Here is an 11,699-nt window from a genome sequence, read left to right on the forward strand (position 1 = left end):
CTTTTTATAGTGACAGTGACTGCCCCAGCCTCTGTCCATGTGTTGCAATTTTAGACGTGGGCATAGCAGTATACCCAAGAGCTTGTAGCATCAAGCCAATCCTGGCCTGGGTTGGGATTAGGGGTGAGGCAGAGGCCACCTTGAGTAGTTATCTGCAGCTCCTGCAAATTTACCAGGAAATGACAGAGATGCAGATTTTCTACCACTCGCAAAGCCGCAGGGCTCATGTAACCCTTAGGAATCTTGGAATTCAGGATTTATATATAGTAGCATAAAAAAAAAAAATGATGCCTTCTTCCAACCCCAAGGTAAATAGGGCAGACCATTTCAATAGCTCAAGGTGTCTTCTGGAGAGATCTTCCTGTTAAAGGGAAAGAAACAGATGTTAGAAGGGGTTGAGAAATATCCTTGAATCACATCACAAGCCTGTGGCATACAGAGCTTAAGAATTTTTTACTGAATCACTGCTGTATCTCATTGACTTTACCAATGAGGCATTGCAATGTCAGGGGGTGTCTACTTTGCTGAGTCCCTTATAAAATTAATTTGGTCTTGAAAACATCACAAGAAAAGATGAACTCACTTTGGGCGATAGAATACAGAAGGGTAAAATTTAGATTAACCAGCCACTCTTTCTCCAGGTGCCATCAACAAATATCCCCCTGCAGATCTGATAGCCAAGTGTGTTAACATCACCTCTCCCAACCCAGAGACCGTTGGCTCAGGAAACACTGTATTGTGAGTTGACAAAATCACAGTTTGGGTAATACTACAGCTGGAAACAGTCCTAATGAAAATAACTTGACATGAATGGTGTTTGAGTTTTCAGGATGCAAGTTTGGCTGTCGGATGTAGCAGGGTGTGTGTGTGTGTGTGTGTGTGTGCGCTCACGCGTTTGAAATACTCCTGGTTTGTGATGGCTGCACAGATCTAGAATTCATAGCACATAGAATGTGAACCATATTAGAAAGAACCATGTTTCCATTTCTGTTGCTTTTATCAAAAAAGCAGAGGCTCTTATCAATACCTTATATAACACCACACTAATATTGAGTACTGTCAAAACAGACAACTTATAATATCAAAGGTTAGCTGTAGCAATTTTAGAGCAGAAGAAAAACACAAAAGAAAAAATTTCAAAGCAACAAAAACATTCGCCATTCAAAAAACAGAACCCATATGAAAACTGGTAGGAAGGGTTCTTTTAAGTTTGATTTTGCAAAGTACAACCCTAAGTACTCAATAAAAATTCAGTCATGAAAATAATATTGCTTTGGAGTCCTAACCCCCTGACACAACATTCTGATTTCTCTTTGGAATATTAAAAAATTGTCCCTGAGTCAGATTTCATCCATAAACTGCATTTGGACTGTTCTAATCACATGCATAAAATTGATTGCTGTTATATGTCTGCCTGTATTTACATTTAATTCTGCAAGGGGCTTGGCTAATGTGTTTTTCATCTCTTTTCTCTGTCACCTCAGCCTTATTCCTGGGGTGTATGAAATAGAGACAGGAAACAGTGAGCTGGTTGATGAATTTGGTTCCCAGGAGCAGCATTCCTTTGTATTAGGGAACAATCCTAGTAATAGTTCTGGGACCACTACTGATTTGATCCAGAAGTTATACATGCTTTTTTCAACTGGAGAACTGATGATGAATGATAAGGAAGAGGCACATGCAGAAGAAATGCCAGCTCTAGCAGATGGTAAACGACAGGATAAAAAAGGTAACCTTGGGTACAATAGAATCGAAGACCCTGAAGAACCTTTGTTTGGATTTTCCCCTAGTGGACAATGAGCAAGGAGAACTCACTGGGACAGGTGGAGATGACAAGATAGAGGACCCTATCATCTGGGGCTGCAGGGGGTTCCCCAAATGAGGAGGCAAACCAGATAAAACTCCAGAAAGGCAAAAAGAAAAAAAAGGAGTCAATGGTGTTGACAAAACCAGAACTAGAAGTCGATGTAAATACTTGGCGTCGGGTCAGGGAATGGAGACAGGAGGGGTGAGAACAAAGACCACACAGGTCCTTGGTAGGCAAGCAGATCCCCACATCTTTGTGCAAAGTAGGGGTGGGGAGGACCTATACAATGAGCCTCTAATGTTTGAGGGTCTGCCATCTCCCATAGCACCCTGGGCTTGCCTGCTCTGAGATGTGGGCTTCTAGCTCAGCCCCAGCCCCCGTGGTGCCTAGAATGCACAAGGCTGTTGTTGTTCTGAGATCTCTTTGGAGGCTGAGGGCAGATTCTTAGGCTATGTGAGGAGATGGTTCTGGACCTACAGCTAAAGAAAACATGGGAGATGACAAACAGGAAGCTATAGTAGGCTCTAGAGCAGCTTTACAGCTGCTATTTTGCCGTGTACCAAAACTGTATAGGAAATTACTTTAAAATAAATCTTCTTTGGTATCTGTGAAAACTGAAACTTTACATATCCTATGACCAGCAATTTTGCTCTCATGTATATGCACAACAGAAAAATATTCACCAGAAGTCATGTACTAGAATGTTCATAAGAGCACTCTTTGTAGTAGCCCAACAGCAAATATGATAGATAAATTTTGGTATGATTATGCAATGAAATACCATATGGGTATGCAGTATATATGTACAATGCTATATATGTATGCGGTACAAATGGATACTTCATGTATACATCTACATTATATGTATTAGATACGGGTATAATTATAAACGTAGCTAATGTATAGATATTGAACAAAATCAGCAAAATGATGGAAAATAAGAGAGATGAGAGTAGAAGAAATACAGAAAAATATAGAAAGGGGAGAGAAAGGTAAGAAAAGAAGAATCAAATATAAATACAATGAAATATCTACTTCCAGTCAAGATGGACTAAGCCCATACTGCCCCTCTCTCCCACTGACTACAACTGAAAACTAGGGAGAAAATACAAAAACTAACCACCTGAGATCTCTGAAAGGTAACAAAAAGGAGGTATATTGTGAAGGGGCAGGAGTTTACCATTTTCTTTTCTGTTTTCTTTTGTGGTTTTGTGCTCAGGGCAGACCCAGTCCTGGAACTGTGTGATGGCAGTGGGGCAGGAGGCTAAAACTCAGTAGAACCCCCATACTTCTGGGCAGAAGAACTAGGAAAAAGGGCCCTCGTTTGTCAGAGTTGGTGGAAGAAATCCCCATTTCCCCCCTTTCTTCTCATGGTTTTGCTCTGAAGTGGGCACAATTCGGAGCTGAGTGAAAGGCTAGCTAGCTAAAATGAAAGAGAAACCCTGTTTTTATGGCCAGAGGAACTAGGAAGATAGGCCCTGTTGGCCAGCATGTGGGGGTAGCCCCAGAGGCAAGACAACTGGAGAAGGAGATCCTCTAATTCTAATTATGGGAGCTGCATAAGCCCTGGGCTCTCACCTGAGCTGTGTGTGAATGGAAAGACCCGGAATAGGATGGTGAAGGCTTTGGGCGCTAAACTGAGGTTGGAACCACTGCCCACAGAAGGTGAGATAGCACTTGCATTGTGAACCTACCAGGTTGATTGCCCACTGACAAAAAAAACAATTAATTCTGCAGAGAATTATAACAATACTTCAAGTCTATACAACATAATATTTAGAGTGTTCAGGACAAAATCCAAAATTAGGCAACATACAGTGACCAGGAGATGCAAACGATTCTGAGAGGAAAAGACAACCAATAGACAAAGCCATTAAATTAGCAGCTATGATAACTATGCTCCATGAAGTAAAGGCAAACAACTTGAACAGAAATAACATTCTCAGCAGAAACATAGAAATAATTTTAAAAAGGAACCAAAAGGACATTTTAGAAGTAAAAAATATATACAGTGTCTGAAATTTAAAAACAAGCTCACTGAATGGGCTCCAAAGCAGAAGGTAGATGACAAAGAAAGGAATCAGTAAACTTGAAGATAGACTAATTATGTAATCTGAAAGAGAGTTTTTAAAATTAACAGAGCCTTGGAGACTTATAGAACAATATCAAAAGGCCTAATATTTGTTTCACTGGCATTCTAGAAGTAGAAAGAGATGAAAGTTAGATTTATTCAGAAAAAAATATATTTGAGGAGATAATGGACAAAAAATTCCCAAATTAGTAAAAGATATAAAGCTTTACAGATTTAAAAACCCACTCAAGACACATAATTAACTGTTGAAAACAAAACATAAGGAAAATCTTGAAGCAGCTAGAGAAAATCTACATGTTACCAAAAAAGAGAACAACTCTTCAAATGATCATAGATTTCTCATTAGAAACCATAAAGGCAGAAGACAGTGAAACATCCTTTTCTTTACTGAAGTAAAAGAACTCTGAACACAGAATTTTTTATCCAGTGAACATAGACTTCCAGAATGAAGGCAAAATAAAGATCTTCTCAAATAAAGGAAAAGTAGGAGGATTTGTTGCTAGCAGACCTGGGCTGAAGGAGAGCAGTGATGGGAGAACCAGGGAATTGGAGGTGAGGTCAAATGAGTGGGACCAGATGGCTGAGAGAACATGCTGAGGAGGAAACCCAGAGGGAGATCAATGAGGGGATTTGAAAGGGAGGCTGTTGAGAGAAAGTGGCAGGTACCAGCTGCAGCTCACCCATGTACAGAGCCATACTGTCTACAAGGCAATTTCATATACATGTCCCATTGAGTTCCCTCCAAAACCCTGTATAAGAGACAGGAGTTAATACCCCCCATACTTGGATGGAGAAACTGAAGCTCAAAGAGGTTTAGTGACTTCCTGGGACTTGACCCTGGTCTGGCAGCTCCTGATTCAGCACCCTTTCCCAATGCTGGAGGAAGGAATGAGATCCGAAATAGAGTGAGTGTAAGAGGGGATGTCTTAGGCAGCTCAGGCTGCCATAACAAATGCTATAGACTAGGGGGCTTAAACAACAATCATTTATTTTCTCACGGTTCTCGAGGCTGGGAAGTCCAAGGTCAGGGCACCAGCCAATTTGATTCCTGATGAGAGCTCTCTTTCTGGCTGGCAGACAGCCACCTTTTCTTGCTTTGTTTTCGCATGGTGGAGAGACAGACCTGGTGTCACTTCCTCTTCAAAGGGCGACATTTTTATCAGATCACATCTCTATCCTTATGACTGCACTCACCCTTAGTCACCACCTTGAAGGCCCTGTCCCCAATACGGTCATGTAAGGTGTAGGCCTTCATCAAATGAATTTGGAGGGACACAGTTCAGTCCACAGTAGGGGATATAATTAACAATGTAATCATAGGAAAGAACCCTATGAATCAGCATTGCCCAAGTTTGTGCATTATAATGACCAAGGTATTGGTTGACAATTCCATAGTCCAGCCCACATTCCACATCACTTAAATCATCTTCTCTGGGAGTGAGACAAGGCATCCATTTTTTTGAAGCTCCAAAGGCAACTGCAATGTGCATACAAGTTTGAAAAACACTGCAATAAATCTCTTTTGATTCAGTCCTGTTAGATATCTTGAGGTGAGATTCCTATTGAAAATCATAAGGTTGGTAGACTCAAAAGGATTATCAAGTGAACATTACCAATACTTTCTTGTTTAGTATTCTTCATAATTTCTTTCCTCCAGAAGTTTTCTTCATTTTTCTACTTAATTATATATCCTACATCCAGAAGTTGATGATGTCTTTATTCATTTCGCTCAGAGAGTTCTAGCCAACAGCCTGATGTGGTAATATTTGGCCAGCTCTGCTCCAAGAAATCAGTCTGAGTCTCTTCAGGCAGTGTCAGTTTGGCTTCTTTCTTGGGTCGTGGAAGATTAGAATCTGAAACTGGAATGACTTTAGAAATCACTGGGTCGTCCTGTATCTTTTCTACAGAGAAGGAAACGGAAGCTATAGATATCTAAAAGTGTCTTTACCAAAGAATATTCACAGTACCTAGTCCATACCATTTTGTCACAAAGATTTATACTCTACAATTATGTTTATAGAACACAAGTTCACCTTAAAGTTAATCCACAAAAGAAAGATAATAAAATATTTATTTGGGTTGTTGAAAGGTTGAAGATGATACATATGAAGGTCAGAATACACACTGTGCTTGGCACATAATCAGCTAGTTTTATCCCTGCATGAATGATCTAAGTCTGACAATATGTTGGACAATTAAAAATAAAATCCACTGTGAAGAGGAATCACCCTTTACATGCTTATCTTTGCTATGCTTATCTTTGTTTTCCCAAAGAGAGTGGGCTTTTCTTTTCATGCCCATTTTGTTTTTGATGTTTTAATTTTGCCCATCTACTTAATGTACAGATTTTTTTTTTGCTCATTATAGTGTACATTTGCAAGATTTTATTTTACTTTATTTTTAATTTATGTTTTAATTTATTTATTGTTTAATTTACATCCAAGTTCATTAGCATATGGTGCAACAATGATTTCAGGAGTAGATTCCTTAATGCCCCCATCCCTTACCCATTTAGCCCATCCCCCCCACAACCCCTCCAACAACTGTGTGTTCTCTATATTTAAGAGTTTCTTCTGTTTTGTCCCTCTCCCTGTTTTTATATCATTTTTGCTTCCCTTCCCTTATGTTCATCTGTTTTGTATCTTAAGTTCCTCATACACACACACACACACACACACACACACACACACCACATCTTCTTTATCCATTCATCCGTCGATGGACATTTGGGCTCTTTCCATACTTTGGCTATTGTCAACAGCGCTGCTATAAACATTGGGGTGCATGTGCCCCTTCGAAACAGCACACCTGTATCCCTTCGATGAAAACCTGCTAGTGCAATTGCTGGGTCATAGGGTAGTCATTCACAAGATTTTAATGTGGATTTTAAAAAGTGTAACTGTATTCCTTTTCCCATTATGCCAATTTAGGGCTTGTTTCTTCGTCTTTATTTTTCTAATATCAATGTCCAGCAATGACCAGCAACGTCAGCATCATCTAGGAAGTCACTGGGAATGCAGATCCTTGAATCCCACCATGGGCCTGTTGAATCAGAAACTCTGGAGTTGGGGCCCTCCAGATGATTCTAATGCAGGCTAGAATTTGAGAACCATTGACCTACTGTTACAGATATTGAGCCTAAATTAGTCTTCTTTAATGGGAGTCTTCTCACTAGACATTAATAGGTAATTAGAAAAAGATAATTTTCCTATAAAACGTTGATAAGTAGGTATCATTTTTGCAGGACTTCTCAGTGCCTTTAATGGGTTCATCTTCATTGTGATTCTGAGAGAGGGGCTACAGTCAAACCACTATGACCACAAAATCTTGTAACAGCATCTTTTTGGGCTAATATTTTATAGAAACCACTTTGGGAAATAGTAGTTGAAAGAGTGAATCCAGGGATCATTGAATTGGGACATGGATTTGACTCCTATTTCTGCAATTACTAGTCATGTAATCTTAGGCACATTATTCTGTCTCTCTGAGCTTCCATTTCCCTTTCTGTAAAATGGACATCATAATAGAGCATACATCATAGGCTAATGTGATCGCTATATGAATGTAAAGTGCTTCAAACAGCACTTTGTATGGAGTGAAAGCTTAACACACATTAGCTATTATTTAAGATATTGATGATGATGATGATAATGACAGTGATGATGACAAATCGCATTAGAGTTGATGGTCATGGTGGAAAGAATGTCAGACTGGGAATGAGGCAACCCAGATGCTAATTTTGGTTCTGTCACCAGCTAGCTTTGCGATCTCCAATGGTCACCAGATTGCCTTGGTCTTCAGCTTTCTTATTTGTGTATGAGGAGCTTGGTCAAGGCCAGTGTTTTTCAGACTGGGGGCTCCTGGGGTCACACAAAGACTTCCCAGTGCATGGGTTTCTGAGAACTACTCTTAAAGGACTCTGTCTACTGAGAATGTCTCTATCTGAGGAATCATGGAGGGTCTCCTTTCCTGCCTCCCTTTACAAATACCACCCCCCCACACACACACACACATCTCACACAAGAAATGGCATATTTCTCAACCATTCTTTTTAAAGATTTTATTTTTAAGTAATCTCTACACCCAGTGTTGGACTCAAACTCACAACCCCAAGATCAAGAGTCACATGTTCTTCTGACTGAGCCAGCCAGGGGCCCCTTTCTCAGCCATTCTGAATCTGATTATGTCCTTTGCCCAGATGTAAACCCTGCTAGGGAGGCATGGGATAGGGGGTGGGTGTCAAACAAGGAGTCAAAATACTGGATCTATAGGCTTCCTTGAAGCCACATAAGGCTTCATGTCTTTCCCATCTTGTATGTGTTTCTGTTAAGGAAAATGCGTGTTACTAGAAAAGAGGTATTTGAAGTCATGTTCGGACGTTCTGAATTCAGGTATACTCTAAATGGAGGATGGTAGGAGTGATGATAAGTTTCATTTAGTAATCTGGCCTCTTCCATTTCCCAAATCTTGGCAGAAGATGCATCTCTTCTTTCATTCATTTATTTATTTATTTATTTATTTATTTATTTATTTATTTATTATTTTTTTAATGTTTATTTATTTTTGAGAGAGATGCGTAGAGCGTGAGCAAGGGAGGGGCAGAGAGAGAGAGGGAGACACAGAATCAGAAGCAGGCTCCAGGCTCCAAGCTGTCAGCACAGAGCCCGACCTGGGGCTCAAACTCACAAACTGCGATTTCATGACCTGAGCTGAAGTCGGAAGCTTAATTCACTGAGCCACCCAGGGGACCCAAAAGATGCATTGCTTCTAAGTGAGAAATCTGTGAGAACAAAGCAAAGCGTCTATACATGAAATGTTGATGGAGAGCGAGCATTGTTTCATTAGGCCAAAAAAATCGTAGCCTTAATCATTTACCTATGAATGGAATCATAAATAAGACATCATCACACAATGAGGTGTTGATTGGTTTTACTGTAAGGACCACTTCTGCCAATTAGGCTATCTGGGGATATGTCCCATAAAGTGAATGAGCTAAGTTGGAGCTTCAAAATTCTGAAGAAAAAATACGTAAAACAGATTATAATAAATATTATTATTTTATCAAAAAATATAGTAATAGGATACATGTCAAGTGTGCTGAATTTAACAATATTCGAATTTTCCAGCCATATTTTAGTTTCTCAAGTTAAACACCATACCCATAAATGAAGGAGTAACTGGTATTATTAATAGCCATTTGATAAGTTTAGTGAAGCGTTTTGGGGTACATTTTCCAGAAGTGAGAAAACGTCATTCAGTGACTGGGTAACATTCCTTTGTAAAACCTCTTGAGACGATGGGGTCATTTTGGACACATAAGTCAGAAACAATTCAAAGAACTATTTGCTATTGCTCTAATAAAACTCCTTCAAAACCCATCTGTGTAAACTATTTATCAGTGCTTAAATCTACAATAGTAAATATTAATAGAATTAATAGTAGACGTTGCCTCACTCTGACAATAAATTGTAGTAGCAGTAAGTAAAAATGATAGGGAAAAACTATGCCTCTCAATAAGAAATGCATGTCCAATAAAATTTTTACGTTTTTTGTGATAAAATTACCAAAATTTGAATATATATGCTGTTTTGATAAGTTGTGATGGTAATCCATCAGAAAAAAAATGTTAACACATAGAAGCTTATAGCCATATAAAATGAAAAATGTGCATTTAAATATATTTTTTTGCTGCAGAGGATTATTGTTAGGCAGACAATAAAAGGTTTTAAAGCATATAAATATGTTACAGTTAAATGAAATTCTATGGGGGAAGTGAAATGGAAATACACGTTTAAGGAGAAAAGTAAACACTACATAATATCTGCCCGTTAACTGTGAACATAATTACATGTATTTTAAATAGATAATGGTGCTATCGAATCACTGTGATATTTAGAGTCTATATGGTGAGTTAAAAGAAAAATGTGGCAGTTTTATTTTTAAATATCAGTTTTTATGATATGTCACAAATTACACATCCTTTTCTAATACCTCAAATCCTAATGAAAAAATAATTAGATGTTAACTTTAAACTATGCAAGGCAAGAGTACATGATTGTTTTCCTTTGAGGCGGGTGTGTAAGCAAGTGTGTGAAGACAAGTAGGTGGGATCATCTCTCATATCCTGCCTTGGGCCAGGTTCCCCGGAGCTGACGCCGGGGTGAGGATTGGCATGCATGTGATTTATTGAGATAGCACTCACTGACAGGAGGAGCGGAAAGGGAATGGAGGAAGCAAGCAGGGAAAGAGTGGGAGACAAACAAGGGTGTCATCTCGGGCCAAGTACCGTAGAGCACTTGGTCTTTGCAGGCGCTCCGGCATGTTGAGTTAATGCTGCAGAGCATCCTGACCTGAAACAAAGAAGTTGGGCTTTCTTACTCCCTCCTGGATCATTGACTGGCCAAGGGTTGTCTTGGGAAGGGCTTTAAGCTCCAAGGCACTCATGCTGCATGTGATTAAAGCCATTCCAGTGGCTGGACAGCAGCCCTCCTAAGATGCTGGAAGCCAAAGCTCACATGGGGGTGGTCGGGAAGGAGGGGGAAAGAGGGACGGGAGGGGAAGGAATGTTGTCCTCCAAGTCAATGCTAAAAAAGATCAGAAGGATTCTGGGCAGAGTCCTAGCTCTGCACATTCCTTCTAGCCCTGAATCCATGATACCAGCCACTGAATGTGCTGAGTGTGGCATTTCAGATGATGAACGCACCAGCATTTTCCTAGGAGGAAGCCTATGTATAGTTCTACTTATATGTTGCTCATTTGTATCCATTATCACATTGCCCTTTTATTTTGACTACCGAAAATGGCAAAACAACGCGTGCTCATTTCATATGTGGCAAAAGAAGAGTCGAGAGGAACATTTTAAACAAATCCACTGACATTAAGAGCGAATTCATATTTTTATGTTTTGCAGATGGTGAGGCCCCAAGATGATCAGAGCAGGAAAGGAAGACAGCTCCATTGGCAATGTGTGATTCCACGTGGTGCTAACTAGAAACTGTAAATCATCCGCTGGAAGGAGAATGGTGAGCGGCAGGAATTTCTCATGAAACCAATCAGCTAATGACGTGCTAAACTTGTTCTGTTTCGAATCGGAGAGGGAGACTTTTCGGAGTGAAGACATCAACGAGCAGAACTGAGAAACTAGGAATGACTTCATTTCCTCCATGAATGGGGACAACCGACCAGGAAGAGTTAACTGAAGTTTTTCTTTGACAGCTCTTGTACGGTTCGGGCAGCACTTCTGACGCTCTATCTGCCTAAAGACTTTCATTTTCATCACGTCTGCATCTCAAGTCGGACTGCTGAGTAAAAAGCGGAGTTAGAATTTACTAGGAGTGTCTTCTCTCTCTTCATAGAACTAGAAACCCACGTGCATCCTTCCGATTTCGTGCCACCCTCATGACCTGAGCGCCCTGTAAAACCTACCTGGCAGGCTGCTACCACCGTAGTCAAAGCCTGCTCTTTACCAGAACATTTAGAAAAGAATGGAATTCGTGAGAAAGAAAAAGAAAAGAATGGAACTCGTGAGAAAGAAAAAAGTGAGATGAGGCTAATTTTGTGAGTGGTTGTTTTGTGCTGTGATCATTTGTTTTACATTTTAGCATGCTTTGCTTTGTATGTACTTGATTTTTGCTGGGAAAAACAATTGGGAAACGCATGAATATTCTATATGATCGGAGCTGTTCTTGGGAATTACAATGGAGCAAGAGACAAGTTCTAAAATAAAAGCAAGTCTGATCCGGAAGCTTGTTCTGTTCATTTTTATTTACCTGTAGGCTAACTCAGACCCATTGGAAGAGC

At 39.8% G+C, this 11,699-nt stretch overlaps 1 protein-coding gene across 3 annotated transcripts in view; it reads left to right on the forward strand.

Annotated features, from left to right (window-relative positions):
• Positions 1–11,419, forward strand: part of COL6A5 (collagen type VI alpha 5 chain) — a 136,319-nt gene extending 124,900 nt beyond the window's left edge. Inside the window, exons 39-41 of one of the 3 annotated variants that reach the window (XM_040480165.1) lie at positions 642–738; positions 1,485–1,729; positions 10,810–11,419. In XM_040480165.1, coding sequence (XP_040336099.1) covers positions 642–738; positions 1,485–1,729; positions 10,810–10,829 — 362 coding nt within the window. In that variant the 3' untranslated portion in view covers positions 10,830–11,419. The remainder of the gene's footprint in view (positions 1–641; positions 739–1,484; positions 1,730–10,809) is intronic. The other 2 variants (XM_040480166.1, XM_040480167.1) reach the window with 2 other exon arrangements.
• Positions 11,420–11,699: the final 280 nt, after the last annotated feature.

Source organism: Herpailurus yagouaroundi, unplaced genomic scaffold (genome assembly GCF_014898765.1).
Source record: "Herpailurus yagouaroundi ecotype Mexico unplaced genomic scaffold, PumYag 159, whole genome shotgun sequence".
NCBI lineage: Eukaryota > Metazoa > Chordata > Mammalia > Carnivora > Felidae > Herpailurus > Herpailurus yagouaroundi.